Source organism: Hemiscyllium ocellatum, chromosome 11 (genome assembly GCF_020745735.1).
Source record: "Hemiscyllium ocellatum isolate sHemOce1 chromosome 11, sHemOce1.pat.X.cur, whole genome shotgun sequence".
In the NCBI taxonomy this organism is placed as follows: domain Eukaryota; kingdom Metazoa; phylum Chordata; class Chondrichthyes; order Orectolobiformes; family Hemiscylliidae; genus Hemiscyllium; species Hemiscyllium ocellatum.
In genome coordinates, this window is record NC_083411.1 from 69,700,378 (window position 1) to 69,720,504 (window position 20,127).

Genomic DNA, 20,127 nt, shown 5'->3' on the forward strand with positions numbered 1-20,127 from the left:
GTTACCTCAGGGCACCTTGATCAGATGGTCGATAGGCTAAGGAGTGGCATGTGGAGTTTAATTTTGATAAGTATGAGATGTTACCTTTTGATAAGGCAATTCAGGGCAGGACTTATACAGTTAATGGCAGGGTCCTGGGGAGTGTGACAAACAAAGGGATCTTGGGATGCAGGTTCATAGTTCCTTGAAGATGGAGTCATGGATGAACAGGGTAGTGATGAAGACATTTGATACGTTTGCCTTTATTGGTTAGTGCATTGATTATAGGACTTGGAATGTCATATTGTGGCTGTAGAGGCAATTGGTGAAGCCACTTTTGGAATATTGCATTCAACTCTGGTCTCTCTACTATAGGAAAGATGTCGTTAAACTTGATAGGGTAGAGAAAAGATTTACAAGGATTTACAAGGTCTGAGCTATAGTGAGAGGCTGAATAGGCTGGGGCTGTTTTCCCTGGAGCGTCGGTGGCTGAGGGATGACCTTATAGAGGTTTATAAAATCATGAGGGGCATGGATTGGATAAACAGGAAAGGTTTTTTTTTCTCCAGGATAGAGAGTCCAAAACAAGAGGCCATGGTTTAAGGTAAGAGGGGAAAGATATAAAAGAGACCTAAGGAGCAACCTTTTCATTCAGAAGTTGGTGTGTGTATGGAATGAGCTGCCAGAGAAAGTGGCGGAGACTGGTACAATTGCAACATTTAAAAGGCATCTGAATGGGATGTGAAAGGAAGAGTTTAGAGGGGTATGGGCCAAATGCTGGCAATTAGGACTAAATAAACTTAGAATATCTAGTCAGCATGGTTACATTGGACCAAAGCGTTTGCTTTTGTGCAGTACATCTCTATGACTCTATGACTGCACGAAGCAGAGATGTATACAAGGATGGACAGCTGAGATTTGCAGGTTCATTTTGAATTGGTGGAAAATCAATGTTGACATAAAGAGTGGAACCCTGTTAAGGTGTTGGGGATCTCACTTTGTGGCTGGAGACTCACAGAGAGATATGGTGCCTCTTTGCAGGAATGGCAATTCAATCCAGCAGCACCACACACAATCATGGGAGTAAGTCTGCTATGATGTAGTCTCAAAATCACAGTGATCCAGGTCTCAAGTAAATAACGTGGGGGTGGGGGGATTTCACAGGGTCAGGGGTGTCACAGGAAGAGGGGTTCAGACCGTTAGCAACAAGAGCAGCAGTGGCTATCTGCAGGCCCTCCATGATGTCCCTACAATGGAACACCACGTGCAAATGGACCTAATCTTCTTGTTGATGGGATGAGACCATTAAATGGTCATTAATTGTCCACTTCAGGGTCTCAATTGGCACTGGGTGGGTAAGGCCATCCTGGGCCTTCCCATCTGCAGCTTGATTCAGGCAGGGGTAGAAAGGTGGCAGATTCAGCTATGTGAATTAAATGCCTGGCCTGCCTTCAAGCGCAGGATCAGCAAATTGGCTGATGGGCCAAATGGCCTCCTTTCTTGCAGGCTTCTAAATTTTTATCATTATTTGCTCTAAGTGTTTACCTCCCTCTCTCTCTCTAGTTGATAACCACAATGAATTTATAATATTAATCATGTTACTCTATAGATAATAACATTGTTTGCAAATAGCTATCAAAAGCCTGTTGGGACATTAAGTAATGGAAATGGCTCACTGCTGCTCAGCCTTTGAGAAACAAATGAAAATGGCTTATTGCTGTTCACACTTTGAGAAACAAATGAGTCTGGAAGCTTTTCAGATGAATGCAGGATGCCTCCTGGGTCCATATTAGACATTGTTAATTGCATCATTTTGATCTAATGAGCCTCCTGGGCTGGGGCGATTCCAAGCTGTCATAGTTTGAAAACAGCAGGTAGGTCAGGAGCTACAACCAACATCGTGGCTTTGAGAGATGATAGTTCTAGGCTGCTTCCATGAAGAAAATAGTAAGGGCATGTCTGCTCCAAAGGCAGATCCCTTTTGGCTCATTATCTGCTGATCCGTCAACCAAAGCCATTTTCATTTGATTAATTTGCGTCAGTGGTGATTTGCCATTGCTCTCCATTCACAGACCTAGGGTGCAGAGGCAATCCCAGAGTCTACCTCAACTGGAATAGGAATCGAACCCATACCAATGGTATTCTGAACCACACACTGACCAGACCCCTATATAGCAGATACAGAAAGTAACCATTTGGCTGATTGTATCCAAACACGCATTTTCTCTATGATTTTAAAGAACAGAGACAGTTCTCATTGCAAGCTGCAACTGAATCTACTTCGACTGCCTCGCCGGGCACAGCATTTAGTGACAGAATAAATACAAGTGAAAGCATAATGTGGTAGTTGTATCTTTGTATTCTAGTCCAACACTATACAACACGATTAATGTGGATCAACTAAACAAAACTGCACACAGGGCAACAAGTTTTATTTAAACTGCAGTCAGTTCTCAGTTAGCCCACCACACTTAGAAAATATTAGAAGAATTTAAGTACGCAAACAGCACATAAAACTTAATTGAGTTTCATTTATTGATACTAAAAGCAGGAAGTATACTCAGCAGATTGGACATGGTATGTGAACAAGGAAGCAGAGTTAATATCCATGGTCACGAATCTTTCGTCATATAATCAGCTTATGTCTGTTATTACATTCTGTACACCTTAGCAAAGTGTAAGTTGTTCTTGTCCAAACTAAGCAGAGCATTTGAGACAGTGTAAGTGGTAACTTTGGAATTGGTGTTAATGCAAGGAATTAACCTTTATCGTATTTGGCCTGTCATTCTGTGATTGGAATGCACTGGTTGATGCATCTGAGTGTGATAATAACTATACATGAAAGCTCATTTAGTATCATAAATCAAAATTATAGCCTGCATCGACAGAGGTTACCATGGAGGTCATACCCTCTCAACCTTCCCTTTGCCTGAAACATTGTTAACTTCAGATTACACTCACCACCAGCCATCTCTCTCTAATGAGACTGCAGCACTGTGGTCCTCTGGGACTGGGGCTTCTTCATCTACATTTGCTTCTGATAAGTGACGTTCATTCATCCGCTGGGACACATTCTCCGCGAACATAATGAATAAGTTCAAGCCTTGCACCTTTTCTGAATTACTGAGAAGCATGTGGAGCCTCAAGATCCTTATTGCTTTCTCAATAATAACTCAGCCAAACAAGCCCATCTGCACCTTTATTTTTTTCTACTTTGATTTTGTCATTGCTTGAAATTTGACATTGTGCTGCTTGACCTGAGGAGTGAGAAACAAAAGACCATAGTCTGTAAGACATTGGAGCAGAAATTAGGTCAGTCAGCCCATCGAGTCTGCTCCACCATTCAATTATGGCTGATTTCTCCTCATAACCTTTGATAATCAAGAGCCTATCTATCTCTGTCTCAAATATAGTCAATGACCTGGCCTCTGCAGCCTTCTATGACAATGAATTCCACTGATTCACCAGTCTCCTGCTGAAGAAATTCCTCCTTATAAAAGGTTTTCCCTTTACTCTAAGGCTGTGCCCTAGGGACCTAATCTCTCCTACCAATGGAAACATCTTCCCAACATCCACTCTGTACAGGCCATTCAATATTCTGGGGTATGTTTCAATCAGATCCCCTCTCATCCTTCCAGACTCCATTCAGTATATTCCAAGAGTTCTCAAATGGTCCTCATATGGTAAGCCTTTCATTCCTGGGATCATTCTCTGGACCTGCTCCAGAGGCAATACATCCTTCCTGAGGTATGGGGCCCAAAATTGCTCACTATGCTCTAAATGTGGTCTGGCAAGAGCCTTATAAAAAGGTAAAAACAATGACTGCAGATGCTGGAAACCAGATTCTGGATCAGTGGTGCTGGAAGAGCACAGCAGTTCAGGCAGCATCCAACGAGCAGCAAAATCGACGTTTCAGGCAAAAGCCCTTCATCTGGAATCCGAAACGTCGATTTCGCTGCTCGTTGGATGCTGCCTGAACTGCTGTGCTCTTCCAGCACCACTGATCCAGAAAGAGCCTTAAAAAGCCTCAGAAGTACACCCCTACTTTTATATTTTAGTCCTTTCAAAATAAATGCCAACATTGTATTTGCCTTCCTAACTACTGATCTGTAAGTTTACCTTAAGAGTAATCTAGACTAGGACTCCCAAATCCCTTCGCACTTCCAATTTCTGAATTTTCTCCCCATTTAGAAAATAGTCCATGCCCCTTTTCTTCCTACCAAAGAGCATGACCTCACGTTTTTCCACATTGTATTCCATGTGCCACTTCTTAGCCACTCTCCTAACCTGTTCAAATCCTTCTGCAGCCTCGCTGTCTCCTCAACACTACCTGTCCCTCTATCAATCTTTGTATCATCTGCAAACTTAGTCAGAGTTGCGGTCTCATGCATCTGTTCAACAATATTCAAAGTCTTTACCACCCTCTGGGGAAGTGAATATATTTCACAATTACCATGCTGGATTTTTCTGGATTAATAATTCTGTTTATGAATGCGCAATGGTATTAATGCACCATTCAATGAGGAGGATCAAGGGCTTAAGAGATAGTTAAAAATCACACAACACCAGGTTGTAGTCCAACAGGTTTATTTGGGAGCACAAGCTTTTGAAACGCTGCTTCTTATCAGGTGGCTGTGGCAGTCTTTCATATCCCACTCCCCAAGGCATGGCCAGAGCCACCAAGAACATTTACTCAAGCACCATTAAATCTATGGTGGGAAGCCCCATGGAAGACCTTCCACTTTGCTATTCCATCATCCCATTAAGACCCTTAAAAGAGCAATTAATACCCACTCAAAAGCCTCTTTAGGGGCGTGACAGGTGTGACGATGCTACTCCTTTAACAATGTTATTCTGTCCTTGGTTTCTTTATCATAGGGACCGTAAAGGCAGAGGTTCCAATATGTCTGAGTTTATCTACTTGAAGAAGCTGTTAATTTTTTTTTAAACACTTGTAAAATGAAAGGAGAGTGACCAGATCTCCCAGTTCAGGGTTTGGTTTTAGCAAGCTGTTTTTGTTTGATGCTGCTGGTCAAGTTTTAGCGAGGAAACCAGAAATGCTGCTGGGGACCTAAAAAAAAACTCCATGCTGATCCTCTCTCTCTCTCTTTCTCTCTGACATCTCTCCTGTAAGAACCTGTGTTTTATTTTCCCTCTTTTTTTGCCAAAGGAGTATTTATGAGATGTTGCAAGTATTTGGAACACAACCAGTAAGTTGTGATAGAGATGATTGGGTTTTCAAATTTTTGTGTTATCCTAAATTTCATTTTCTTATGTTTGTGCACAAATAAATTATATTGTTTAAAACTGAGTGGCTGGGCCAGCTGCATTACCCCTGGAATATCCACTGCTTAAAACGACTATAAAAGTTAGCATCTGGACAACCGTATTTAAATGTTTTGAGGGGACCTGTCCTGGTCCATAACTCAGGGTAAATGCGGAGAGGATGTTCCCCAAAGGGGAGAATCTGGCAGCAGTGGGCATAGTCTAAGAAAAAAGGGGGCACCAATTTAAGACTGAGATGAGGAGGAATTACTTCTCTTAGAGGTTTGTGAGTCTTTGGAATGCTTTGCCACAGAGAGCTGTGAAAGCTGAGTCCTTGTGTACATTTAAAGCTGAGATAGATAGATTTCTGATCAGTAGAGGAATCAAAGGTCATGGGAAAATGCAGGAAATTGGACATGAGGAGTGTCAGATCAGCCATGGTCCTGTTGAACAGTAGAACAGGCTCAAGGGGCCAAACAGCTTCATCCTGTTGTAATTCTTACAGTCTTATGGTCTTATCAAAACAGTGACCTATCGCCACGAAGACGGAGTGAGTAGTGAAATATGTGTTGTACCTGTGTGCTATCAGGGCATATCAGGGGAATGGGGGGAATTCACAGGCATCACCCAGAGCTTGATTAAAGAACCCAGCCTCAAGACCACAGACTCCCTGCTGAGAGCTAAAGCCCTGCCCTTGCTGCCAACTCACATATATCCTCCACCTCCGTGACCCCTACCCCTGCCACTCCTCCTGTCTTCACTTGCCTCCAGCCGCGATTGCTTTGCAAACCTGGAATTCTGATGGGAATACTTCCCGTAACAACTGCCACCTCCCCAATGGTACCTCCGAGCAGAAGAGCTGTTTTTAGCTGGCGTCCTGGTCCTGTGGAAGACTTGTTCATAAGCACATTGGTTTGTGATGATAGTGGGCCTTCTCCAAGTGTGAATCTCAATCTATGCTCTTCGCCTGAGAGCCAAGACACAAATCATCCCCATTCAATTCCTGCAATGCTATGTCATGCAAAGTTTTGATTGACTCGTGAGACTTGTATTTGCCAGAATTAGTGAGTGTGATTTTTTTTTACCTTTTTTTGAGCTATATAGTATATTGGTGTATAAATATTCATATTACAATGCCAGGAGGATGATTGCACCATGTCAGTATTAGACTTTGGCAAGATTGTAATAAATAAACTTCAGGATCCTGGACCTGCAAATGGTCGCACCCATATTAATCTGTTAGCTCATAAAACAGAGGAGCACACAAATGCTTAAAGAATGAGTTGTTGAATTTAAGCTGGTGGGATCCCTCATATTTCAAGGCACTTAAGATCAGTAGAAACTAAGAAGTGCAGCTATTGAACCATTCTGTTTTTCTGCCTCCACTATATTGTGGGGAACTGAGTTCCATTTTTATATTCGAGAGTTTGTCAAATACTAGCCTGAAATATTGTGTGCGTCAAATAGTAACTCTGAGACAGATCCAACATCTTTATGTTTTTTTTTAACCCTGTGTAAAGTCGTAACACCACAAACCCGAACATTTGGACCTCAAGAACTGCTATTCCTGTCCCAGTAATAAGTGAATATTGCTCACCTACTTTTCACCTATTTTCTATGAGTTTCCTGACTTGGATAGGGAAGAGTTTGGACTAGCCCCAGCCCTGTACTGACGCCTTCCACCCACTTCAGAATGGTTTATTGGGCTAACGTGGCTAATAATTGCATGGGCCTATTGCCTGGCACTTGTCTAACACACCATTGAAAGAATTTCCTGTCAGCATCATCAACTCCCTACTTCTCCTCTCTACCTCTCCCCTCTTTAGCTGACATTCCTTCTTCTCCAGTCTTCCTAACATTACCTTACAATCTATAGCTGTTTTGATATTTAATACTGAACTCAGTCTCAAACCTTTATGTGCAACTTTTTAAAACATCAACTAGCTGCAATATGCAATTATAGCTAGACACAGCAGAATCACTGCAAATATTTCAGTGCTTAATCACAATGCTGGTTGGTTCTAATTTTTTATTTTCCATAACAACAAAATGGAATTGCAGCCAATTATTGGGTATATGTACAATACATACAATTACATGGTGCATTAGCTTTCTGTACAGCACAGATACAGTATAACACTTGGTACATTACATATAATACATACAGTTACTTTGTAACACATTGTACATGAGATGATATACAATCTTCTGATGTTGCGGTATTCATCAAATAGCACTGCACATGTCCAAATTGAATGTACTTGTCTCTCTCCAGCACTTCTTTCAACGTGTAAATCCTTGATGATGGAAGACATCTCTGAAGTGGGAAAGCAGTGCTCAGTAGACTGAGAACAGCAACATGAATGTGAGGTGTAGATATAACAAACGTCTGGGAGTAATTTGGAAACTCCCAGGGTTTTTCAGTCCCATGGTCCCATGACATTGTTAAAGTGCTTAATGTTTCATGCTTATGATGTTGTGGCTTTTCAGACAGATTGAAATATAATAACTTCACTTCAGGAAATTAATAATCCATCCATTATATGCAATTATTACCCAATAACTTTTTATGCATTTGGATGAGGAAAACAATTTCCAGCACTCTTTACGTGATCCCCTTAAATACTTACAAGCTTTCAAGCAGTGTCAGATGAGCTAATGATGACTAATTATACAATATATTTTTGATAGTAATAGTACACAGCATTTGGATGTAATATCTGCCCTACTGACCACTGCAAGAGAATTTGCTTTGTACTATAATGATGACTTTAAACTACATATGGGAGCTTACAAAGTCAAAGAGACATTGTTACCTATTTTAATACACGTGTTACCCTGTATTTTGTAAATGTGTTAACATCACTAGGAAAAAGAACAGCAGGCATTAATGTCGAACAGGTTTCCCGTCACTAATATTGCTTACAACGATTCCTAGAAAATAGTCTTTTGACCTAGTATTTTGAAAGTGATATTTGCCATTGTTGTGCATAAGACTTTTTTTTAATCATGGAAACAATGGTATATTATGAAAGTGAGGAGTGATGCATTGCTAAGGTTGGATGACAAAATGAGCCAATTGCACTGATTCCTGCAGAGTTGGAGTTTGCTTACTGTTTCAGAAGGCTAACCTGCCTGGTGTCAAATGTCCTTCAACTGTTTAAAGTGAGATTTATTCTCTGAGATGGTAGATATAGTTATATGTGTAAAGATTGAGTAACCTTCAATCTGTACTCTCTAGAGTTTCGATAAATGAGAGGTGATCTGATTGAAACCGACTAGCACACAGCTGCAACAGTTTCCTAGCAGCAACTCCCCACTTCTCCTACACACCCCTCTCCTTTTCTCCAATATTCCTTCTGGATTGGAGAACCTACAACCAGGGGCCACAGTCTCCGAATAAGGAGTAGGTCATTTAACAAAGAGGTGAGGAGGAGGCTGGTGAATCTTTGGAATTATTACCCCAGAGGGGTGTAGAAGCTTAATCTTTGAGCATGAAGTTCTGGATGATTATGACATCAGGGCATACGGGGATATCAATAGAAAGTGGTGTTAAGGTATATGTAGCAGAGAAGGTTTGAAGAGCTGAATGGTCAATTCCTGCTCCAATGTTCTTATATTCAACATGATACCTGGAAATCCCATATAGAGTGAGGCTTTAGTGTTAAGATAAGGGTGAGTGCTGAATATCTCACATTGTCTGTCACATCAATTTTAGATGTTGCTTTTTGTTCTGTATATTCTACATTGGATCTGTCAATAATTGCTTCAAAGAATTACTGGAGGTGCATTAGGTATTCTGCACATATTGCCGGTTTGTTACAATCCATTTTCGATTGTATCCTGGGAAGCGAACCTGAGCTTTAATTTATGCGCAGGTTTTCTGTTTTCAGCATTTTTTTTCAATTCGTCCTCTCCTTTTTGATTTATGTCTGTTTCATCAGAACTCTGTAGGTCTTCAAGTTCTTCCTCATTAATCCATTCTGTCCTGTGAGGTTGTTGAGGAGTGACAGACATGGACTTGGGTAGCTTTGGAGATTGGTTCTCTGCGTTGTTTTTGTTGCCTCCATATCCTCCAACTGCACAAAGGAAACACAAAAGACATCTTGATATCTTCACACAATAGAATTACCACTGAAATCTTCCATTGCAATTGCCAATTGTAGTGAGGATAGATTAGAGGTAAGCCCCAATTATAAATGTTTTAATGGTACAGCCAATATCATGGAAGTGACATTGGGACTGTGTAACCCTCGCTAAGTCCTGTCGTGCTGGCAACGTGCATCAGGAGAAGCCTTGGAGAAAGCTATGACTCTCCTGTGGAGTTTGGACAGCAAGTGGCCAGCAAAGACAAAGTCCTGGATATTTATTACTTGTTATGTGAGAGAGTTGGGGGGTGGAGGCAGACAAGCTGTTGAGACTACCTCATTGAATGTTTTTAAAACAAAGATAGAACAGTAAATATTTGAACAATAAAGGAATTGAGGGTTATGGTGAGAGGCTGGGTAAATGCAGCTCAGTCCACGAATGGTCAGCCATGATCATATTGAATGATGGAATAGGCTTGATGGGCCAGATGGCCTACTTGTATTCCTACTCCTATTTCTTATGTTCTTGTGTATGTGGATTTTCCTGAATGGTTTTAACTCTATAGCATGTGACTTATTTCTGTTACACATTCCCCATGTAGAAATGACCTACTTGAAAGGCTGCATTATCAATCAGCAGCAGCGAACATTCCAGAACAAGTCATGGGGAGGCTTTGATCATGGAGCATACCTTGTCCCACTTCGATTGGGCTTTGAAGTGGGGGGATGGGAGTGATCAAAACCATCAATCTTGACAGCTTTTGAATATGGGGTATCTAGTCACTGATTCAAGAACAGTCCACTCCCAGTAACCATGGTACTATATATGGGGAAGGGTGTGGTGGCAAGTTGAAGGTGAGAATGACTGCATGGTCATGGCAAGATAGTGGTAGGTGTGGGAGATGAAGGTGGAGTTGGAGGCAGAAGGAAGCAGGTCTACTTTTTCTGGTCCACAAACAGTGCAGAACAGCAATTCCCCTTTCCCCAAAGCTCTCCTCAGCTCCCTATAAACAGTCAGGTTTCTTAGAGTTTGTAAAGCCCAGCAGGTCAGTCTAAAACCAGCAAAGCATGTGGAATGAGAAATTTCCAGGGTCTTTAAAACATTTAACTTGCCAATCCTGCCAACAGAGAGGGTTTGCTGCCAGCCCATAATAAGGTCAGAGATACTCCTCAGTTAACGTCTTCTCTATATCCATTGTCACACACACATCCATGTTAACATTCCTAATGCATTAAGCCCACATGGTAAAAGTACCAGATTTGGTACAGACATTGCAAAGTTTTGTTAAATTGACAAACTAGGATTGTTGTGGCAGCAATAGAATATGATATCATTCACATTTGGGCATTACCCCTGAAATAACAAGGCCAATGGAAAAATGGAGTGTTGTAGAAGGTTTGGAAAGTGTATTCCTTCTTTTAGTTTTGTGTGTATAGTGTAGCTTTATGTAGCAATGCATTTCAATGTTGGGGTTAAGATTCGGTAGGGTTAAGATTAGACATGAATCAGGGTTTGGATTAGGGTTAGGGTTAGACATGAATCATCATATCATACTGGACAGAGTGCGATGAAGCTGCTCCTTTAACAAGGTGAGGTTTTACTTGTTTTTTTTCAGGAGGTCGTAAAAGACACAGGCGCCAAAAAGTCCAGGTTTGGATGGGTTTCAGGGCCAGTTTGATTATAGCTAACATATACTGCCTCAAGAAAAAAGGCTTTCAAGGTTTTAAAAAAAACAGTTGTACAATGAAGGATGTGTAGTCAGTTCTCCCAGCTTAGTTTTTCTCTGGTTTGGTATGGTTAACAAGCAGTCCGAAGAAGCAGATCCATGCTGATTGTCTCTATGACTTCTCTCCTGTTAGAATCTGGGTTTGCTTTCTCCTTTTGTGTCAAAGAGTGTTTGTGGTGATTGTTGGAGGTATTTGGAATAGCCTCATTAAGTTGGGATGATATGTTGCATTTTCAGATGGGTTAATTTACTCGGTATTCCCTTCTCTTTTATTTGTGTTTCATTCAGTAATCTTGTCAATAAATTCTGTTTTGTCTAAACTAAGTGGTTTGTCCAGCTCCTGGAATATCCACTTTACACCTGCTTAAAACAACTAGCAAAGTTAGCATCTGGGTTACTTTCTGGAAATGTTTGGAGGGCGTCTGGTCTGGTCCATAACAGTTTGGGGTTCACCTGGAATTTGTTCCATAGTTCCAAACTGGGATTAGGGTTGTTGGACTCGAAGGCAGTGAGTGGCAGGTGTTAGTGTCTTTTGTTCCTGGTGTTGGATTTGGTTTGGGATAGCAATAGCTCTTTCAGTCACCAAGAGTTTTCTGGCGGGTGGAACAAGTAACTTTTGCAAAAAGCCAAGTTTGCAAATGGCTAAAATTCAATTAAAAATGAAGCAACTTGAATTAGAGGCAAAAGACAAGGAAAGGGCAACAGAAATGGAACAGTTTGAATTGATTAAAAGCGGAAGAAAGAGAAAAGGAACAAATTGCCTTAACAGAACAAAAGGCAGGGAGGGAAAGAAAGGGAGGAGAGAAAGCGAGAGAAGAAAGCAAGAAGGAGAGGGAGTTTGAACTTCAGAAATTGGCACTTAGACAGGAGTTCAAAAATTCACTTTCTAAAGTAGTGAGAACTCACATGGAAGAAATGGCAAGAATAGCAGCTGAAATGACTGATGATTATGAGTTGGTTCCCAAATCAAAGTTTGGTTTCCAAAATCCGTTTCGATCCGTGAGGGATAGAAATTGAGGAAAAGAGAAATCCTTGCATGGTAAGGGAAAGGTATATCTCGGTGAAGATCATAAGGATAACAAGATAAAAAGGAAACCCTTGAAGGGGACAGAGAACTTAAAAAGCTCCAGTGGTTTCACTGCAGTAAAGTAGGCCACATGAGATCACAGTGTTGGTGGGTGAGGAAAAGCATTGGGAAGCCAGATGTAGGAAAACAGGATAAGTTAGTGAATTTTGTTGGAGTGGTAATGGAAAGCACAGTGGAGGTTAGATTACTGCATCAGAATGTACAACCTGGTCGGTGGTTGGTTAAGGAGGAAGTGCCATATTATCTCAAGCCATATACCTGTGAGGGTAAAGTTTACTCGCATAGGCCAGGAGCAGCAGGTAAAGATATTATAATATTAAAAGAAACAGGATCCTCTCAATCTGTGATGTTGAAAGATGAGGAAATATGTACCTCTGAAGGACTATTGCCAGAAACAGTGCTGGTAGCGGGAATTCACAGTGAGGCAAGACAATTATGTAAAGCGAGGTTAGAGTGTCTAGTGAAAAGTGGAGAAGTTGTAACAGAAGTAATGGGCAAACTCTTAGCTCCACGAATACAATTTGTCCTTGCTAATTATATAACTGGTTCACAGGTAGGAGTGCTATCTACTGTAGGTGAAGAGCCAGTGGAAACTCAAGCAATTGAACTATTGCAGGACACATATCCTGGGATTTTCCCCAACTATACGGTAACGAGGTCACAAGGGCACCAGTTGAAACAAAAGGGATCAAAGAATATAGATAGGAAAGTTGAAGTGAAATTAGCAGAGAACCTGTTTGATCAAATGGCTGAGACAAACCAGGAGCAGATACATGACAAAGCAGACACCGTTAGCTCAGGTAAATTAATTGAGAGTTACAGCAAAAATATGAAAATTTAAAACAGTTGTATCAAAAGGCAAACAAAAATAAAGAATCCAAATGCATCCCTGAATGTTATTATCTTAACAATGATGCCTTAATGAGGAAATGGAGACCATCACATATTCAGGCAGATGAGAAATGGGCAGACGTTCATCCAGTCACAATGCTAGCGGGTTATAGAAAGGAAGTGTTGCAGGTGGCACATGAGCTACCTTGAAGGGGTCATTTAGGAGCAAGAAAAACTCAAGCTAAACTACAGAAACATTTTTACTGGCCTGGACTGCACAAGGATGTAGCTGAAGTTTGTCAGACATGTCATACATGTCAGATTATTGGAAAACCACAGGCAGTAATAAAACTCGCACCTTTAATTCCATTTCTTCCATTTGAGGAACTTACTACAATTGATTGCGTAGGACCCCTACTTCAAACAAAAAGTGGGAATCAGTATTTGTTAACATTAATGAATGTACCCACTAGATTTCCAGAGGCCATCCCATCACAGCTAAAAGATTTATAGAGGACTTACTCAAATTTTTCACTAGATATGGACTACCTACAGAGATACAATCAGATCAAGGGTCAAACTTCACATCAAAATTATTCAAGGAAGTTATGGACAGCTTAGGAATACAACAATTCAAATCTAATGCATACCATCCAGAGTCGCAGGGAGTGCTAGAAATGTGGCATCAGACATTAAAGATCATATTCGGGGCTTATAGTCAAGAGTATCCAGATGATTGGGATAAGGGAATTCTGTTTGTACTTTCTGCCATCAGAGGTGCACCAAATGATTTGACCAAATTCAGGCCATTTGAATTAGTTTTTGGGCATGACTGCTAAAATTGGTTCAGGAGAAATTGGTAAGTCAGAATTTAGTGACCACACATTTGGACTGTGTGTCAAAATATAGGGACTAATTAAATAGAGTGGCGGAGTTGGCTAGACAGCATTTAAAAAATTCACAGCATACAATGAAACAGGAAGCAAACAAGAAATCAGAAACTTGCAATTTTGTTGTGGGGGATAAGGTGTTGGTGTTATTTCCAGTGATAGGTGAATCTTTAAAAGCAAGGTTTAGGGGACCTTAAAAGGAAATTGAGTGAGGTGAACTATTTGCTAAGGACTCCAAACAGAAAGCAGTCTCATACAGTGTGTAATATGAATAATATGAATATGCTCAAAAGGTATTTTGACAGGGAAGGAAAGCCAAAGGAGACTGTGATATTGGTTACAACAGAGAGGGAAGAACAAAGTTCAGAGGATTCTGAACTAGATATTCCACAAATTAAACTGGACAATGAGGAAGCTGTCACAAACTGGTAGAAATTATTGAGTTACCTTCCAGAGGAAAATCAAAATGACCTGAAAGAGTTATTACTATCACATGGGGAGTTAAGATGGGAAGTACTAACTAATTATGCATGAGGTAGATATTGGAGATGCTGTTCTGATTAGCAACATCCTTATGGGCATAGCCCTGTAAAGTTGTCACAGGTTCAAAAGGAGATTGAACACATGCTCCAAGATGACACAATTGAAGTGAGTAATAGTGACTGGAGCTCCCCCATAGTAATGGTGCCAAAACCAGATGGTACCCAATGGTTATGTGTGGACTATCAAGTCAATGCCGTTACAAAGACTGATTCTACATTGGAAGACTGCGTTGAAAAGGTAGGACAATTAATTTATATTTCCATGTTGGATTTGCTCAGAGGATACTGCTAGGTACCTTGGTCAGAAAGAGCAAAGGCAATTTTGGCTTTCATAACGCCAAATGGGATGTATCAGTTTAAAGTCATACCATTTGGTATTAAAAATGTGCCAGCCACATTTCAGCGACTAACCAATAAGGTCACTGCTGGATCACCCAACTTCGTCATATACGTAGATGACCTGGTGATTTTGAGTCACATGTGGGAGGAACATTTGCGACATTTATCAGACATGTTCAAACGACTTCAGGAGGCAGGGTTAGTGAATTTGCCAAAGCCCAAGTCCATGTTACTGAACATGGACAAATGGCTCCACGAGATGCAAAGACAAAGGCAATTGGGGAGTTTCCCATACCATTGACAAAAATAGCGGTACTATCTTTTCTGGGATTGAGTGGATTTTATTGAAAATTTGTACCAAATTTTAGCAGTGTGGCTGCTCCACTCATTGAATTGCTAAAGAAAGGCAAGAAATTTCAGTGGACAGCAGACTGTGAGAAGGCATTTGACAGCCTGGAAGCTGTGTTAACCACTGCTAAAGTGTTAACCACACCTAATTACACAAAGCCACTCAAGGTGGCTATCAATGTAAGTCATGCGGGTACTAGTGCTGCGCTCTTGCTGACAGGAAGATAGAAAGACCTATTGGGTATTTCTCCAAGAAGTTGAACATTCATCAGCAGAAATATTCAACAGTTGAGAAGGAGACTTTGAGCTTGGTGTTGGCGTTACAACGTTTCAATGTTTATGTTACTAGTAACGTATCTGAGATGATCATATACACTGAGCATTACCCAATGAAATTTGTGGAGAAATTTAAGAACAAAAATGCCAGACTGTTTAGATGGAGCTTGTTGTTACAACCATTCAAATTGACAATTGTGCATGTAGCAGAACAAGAAAACATGGTTGCCAACCCATTGTCAAGGCTTGAATGAGAAAGAGAGGCATTCGGTGGCAGGAGTAAACCATACTGAAACAGAGTGTAGTACTGAAAATGTGTTGCTGGAAAAGCGCAGCAGGTCAGGCAGCATCCAAGGAGCAGGAGAGTCGACGTTCATGAAGTGTACAGCAAGTTTGCATGGTTATTGTCATTGTAATGTAATGGGATTGTATTCATTGGCGTTTAGAAGGTTAAGGGGAGATCTAATAGAAACTTGCAAGATAATACATGACTTGGAAAGGGTGGACTCTAAGAAATTGTTTCCGTTAGGCGAGGAGACTAGGACCCGTGGGCACAGCCTTAGAATTAGAGGGGGCCAATTCAAAACAGAAATGCAGAGACATTTCTTCAGCCAGAGAGTGGTGGGCCTGTGGAATTCATTGCCGCAGAGTGCAGGGAGGCCAGGACGTTAAATGGCTTCAAGGCAGAGATTGATAAATTCTTGATGTCACAAGGAATTAAGGGCTACAGAGAGAATGCTGGTAAGTGGAGTTGAAATGCCCATCAGCCATGATTAAATGGCGGAATGGACTTGATGGGCCGAATGGCCTTACTTACACTCCTATGTCTTATGGTCTTATGGTCTTATCTTTGTGTTGTAGAGTACTAACAGTTTAAGATTAAGGGGTTTTAAAATCAAGTCATCGTTGGTTATTGATTTTTTTTTAAGGATGGAGGTATGACAAAACTGCTCCTTTAACAAGGTTAGAGAACATAGAACATAGAAAAGTAAAGCACAGAACAGGCCCTTTGGCCCATGATGTTGTGCTGAGGATGAATCCTCATGTAAAATAAAATAACTTAACCTACACACCCATCAATTCACTGCTATCCATGTGCATGGCCAGCAGTCGCTTAAATGTCCCTAATGACTCTGCTTCCACCACCACAGCTAGCAACGTATTCCATGCATTCACAACTCTCTGCGTAAAGAACCTACCTCTGACGTCCCCCCTCTATATTATCCTAATATCTTAAAACTATGACCTCTCGTGCAGTCAATCCTGCCCTGGGGAAAAGTCTATGGCTATTGACTCTACCCATTTCTCTCATCATCTTGTATATCTCGATCAAGTCACTTCTCTCCAGAGACAAAAGTCCGAGCTTAGTCAACCTCTCTTCATAAGGTAAGCCTTCCAGTCCAGGCAGCATCCTGGTAAACCTTCTTTGCACCCACTCCTAAGCCTCTGTATCTTTCCTATAGTAGGGCGACCAGAAGTGGACACAATATTCCAAGTGTGGTTTCACCAGGGACTTGTAGAGGTGTAGCAAAACCTTGCAGCTCTTAAACTTAATCCCCATGTTAATGAAAGCCAAAACACCATATGCTTTCTTAACAACCCTATCCACTTGGGTGGCAACTTTGAGGGATCTATGTACTTGAACACCAAGATCCCTCTGTTCTACCACACTGCCAAGAATCCTGTCTTTAATCCTATATTCAGCATTTCAGTTCAACCTTCCAAAATGCATCACTTCACATTTATCCAGGATGAGCTCCATCTACCATTTTTCAGTCCAGCTCAGCATCCTGTTATGTTGTCCTTGTTTTTTTTTTAGGAAGTCATAAAAGACACAGGCGCCGAGAAGTCCACGTTTGGATGGGTTTCAGGGCCAGTTTGATTATAGCTAACAGATACTGCCTCAGGCAAAAGGCTTTCACGTTCTTTAAAAAAAACTTGTATAATAAAAGGGGTGTGGTCAGTTCTTGCAACTCAGCTTTTCTCTGGTTTGGTTTGGTTAATAAGCAGTGTGTTGTAAAAGCTACTGGACACAAAGAGGCAGGTCCATGCTGATCCTCGCTCTGACTTCTCTCCTTTAAGAACCTGGCTTTGATTTCTCCTTTTGTACCAAAGGTTGTTTATGTGAATTTTTGGAAATATTTGGAACAGCATCATTAACTCGGGATGATCTATTGGGTTTTCGGATCGGTTCAGTTATTTGGTACTCTCGTCTCTTTTGTTTGTGTTTCATTCAGTAATCTTGTCAATAAATTCTGTTTTGTCTAAACTAAGTGGTTTGACCAGCTGCATCACTCCTGGAATATCCACTTTACACCTGCCTAAAACAACTAGCAAAGTTAGCATCTGGGTTACTTTCTTGAAATGTTTGGAGGGCGTCTGGTCTGGTCCATAACAGTTTGGGGTTCATCTGGAATTTGTTCCATCGTTCCAAATTGGGATTAGGGTTGTTGGACTCGAAGGCAGTGAGTGGCAGGTGTTAGTGTCTTTTGTTCCTGGTGTTGGATTCAGTTTGGGATAGCAATAGCTCTTTCAGTCACCAAGAGTTTTCTGGCGGGTGGAACAAGTAACTTTTGCAAAAAGCCAAGTTTGCAATAAAGCCAAGCTGCTGAAATTAGCAGACAAACTGGAGCTGGAGCTGACTCCTTCTGTGAGGAAAGGAGAGATAATTACAGCAATAGTTCAGTAGTTAAAATTGTTGCTTTCTTGAACTGTTTTGAGGAGGCCTGGCCTGGTCCATAACACAGAGTCTGCCATCTCTTTGAAAGGACTACACAGGAACATTCAGCACTTTCTACTTAATCTTGCCAGTGTAAGTGCTGAATGTCTGTGTACACAGTGAAGTGAGGTATAGGCTAATTAGGTATTGAATAGCAGGGATCAATAGGTTCTTATATACCAAGGTATTTAAAGGATATGATAATGTTGCTGTGATACTGAAGATGGAAGCAAAGTGGAAAGCCAGCCTTAGTTGCACTGAATGAGGTCGTAGAAGGATGGGTTGGTAAATTTGCGGATGTCATCAGGCTGGTAGAGTTGTGGATAGTGATGAGGGATGCTGTAGGTTACAGAGGGACATAGATAAGCTGCAGAGCTGGTCTGAAAGGTAACAATGTGGAAGGAGTAACAGGAATAGAAAGTACTGGGCTAATGGTAAGACTCTTGGTAGTGTAGATGAGCAGAGGGATCTCAATGTCCAGATACATAGATCCTTGAAAGTTGCCACCCAGGTTGATAGGGTTGTTAAGGCGGCATATGGTGTGTTAGCTTATGTTGGTAGGGGCATTGAGTTTTGGAGCCATGAGGTCATACTGTAGCTATACAAAACTGGTGCGGCCGCACTTGGAGTATTGCGTACAGTTCTGATCAACACATTATAGAGAGGATGTGGAAGCTTTGGAAAGGATTCAGAGGAGATTTACAAGAATGTTGCCTGGTATGGAGGGAAGGTGTTATGAGAAAAGGCTGAGGGTCTTGAGGCTGTTTTTGTTAGAGAGAAGGTTGAGAGTGACTTAATTGAGACACATTGACAATCAGAGGGTTAGCTAGGGTGAACAGTGAAAACCTTTTTCCTCAGATTGCGATGGCTTGCACAAGGGGACACAGCTTTAAATTGAGGGGTGATAGATATCAGACAGATGTCAGAGGTAGCTTCTTTACTCAGAGAGTAGGAAAGATGTGGAGTGCCCTATCTGCAACAGTAGTAGACTTGCCAAGTTTAAGGGCATTTAAATGGCCATTGGATAGGCATATGGACAAGAATGGAAGAGTGTAGGTTAGATGGGCTTCACATTAGTTTCTCAGGTCGATGCAACATCGAGGGCTGAAGGGCCTGTACTGCGCTGTCATGTTCTATGTTCTAAGTTCCATGAATGGTGGAAACAGACTTGAAAGTTGACCGAGCCTGTTCCTGTTCCAATGTCCTATGTTAAGACCACAAGACCATAAGAGTGGAAGTAAGGCCATTCGGCCCATCGAGTCCACTCCACCAGTCAATCATGGCCGATGGGCATTTCAATGCCACTTACTCACACTCTCCATATCCCTTAATTCCTTGTGAGGTTAAGAATTTATCAATGTCTTCCTTGGAGACATTTAACATCCTGGCCTCCATTGCGCTCCATGCAATGAATTCCACAGGCCCACCTCTTGCTGAAGAAATATCTCCTCATTTCCGTTCTAAATTGACCCTCTCTAATTCTAAGGCTGTCTGCCTGACAGAAACAATTTCCCAGCATCCACCCTTTCTAAGTCATGCATTACCTTGTAAGGTTCTATTAGATCTCCCCTCAACCTTCTAAACTCTGATGAATACAATCCCAGGATCCTCAGCCGATCATCATATGTGAGGCCTACCATTCCAGGGATCATCCATGTGAATCTCTGCTGGACACGCTCCAGTGCCAGTTTACCCTTCCTGAAGTGTGGGGCCCAAAACTGGATACAGTATTCCAAATGGGGCCTAACCAGGGCTTTATAACATTTCAGTAGATCATCACTGCTTTTACGTTCCTCCTGAGATAAATGACATTACATTTGCTTTCTTAACCATGGACTCAACCTGCAAGTTAATCTTTAGAGAATCCTGCACTAGCACTCCCAGAGCCCTTTGTACTTTGGTTTTATGAATTTTCTCACCGTTTATAAAATTGTCCATTCCTGTCCAAAGTGCAAGAGCTCACATTTGCTCATGTTGAATTTCATCAGCCATTTCTTGGACCATTCTCCTAAACTGTCTAAATCTTTCTGTAGCTT

The 20,127-nt window shown here is 41.3% G+C and overlaps 1 protein-coding gene across 1 annotated transcript in view; it reads right to left on the reverse strand.

The window, feature by feature from the left end:
- Positions 1–9,003: 9,003 nt before the first annotated feature.
- LOC132820057 (sodium/hydrogen exchanger 2-like) overlaps positions 9,004–20,127 on the reverse strand; it is a 160,899-nt gene continuing 149,775 nt past the window's right edge. Inside the window, exon 12 of the mRNA XM_060831976.1 lies at positions 9,004–9,323. Coding sequence (XP_060687959.1) covers positions 9,064–9,323 — 260 coding nt within the window. The 3' untranslated portion in view covers positions 9,004–9,063. The remainder of the gene's footprint in view (positions 9,324–20,127) is intronic.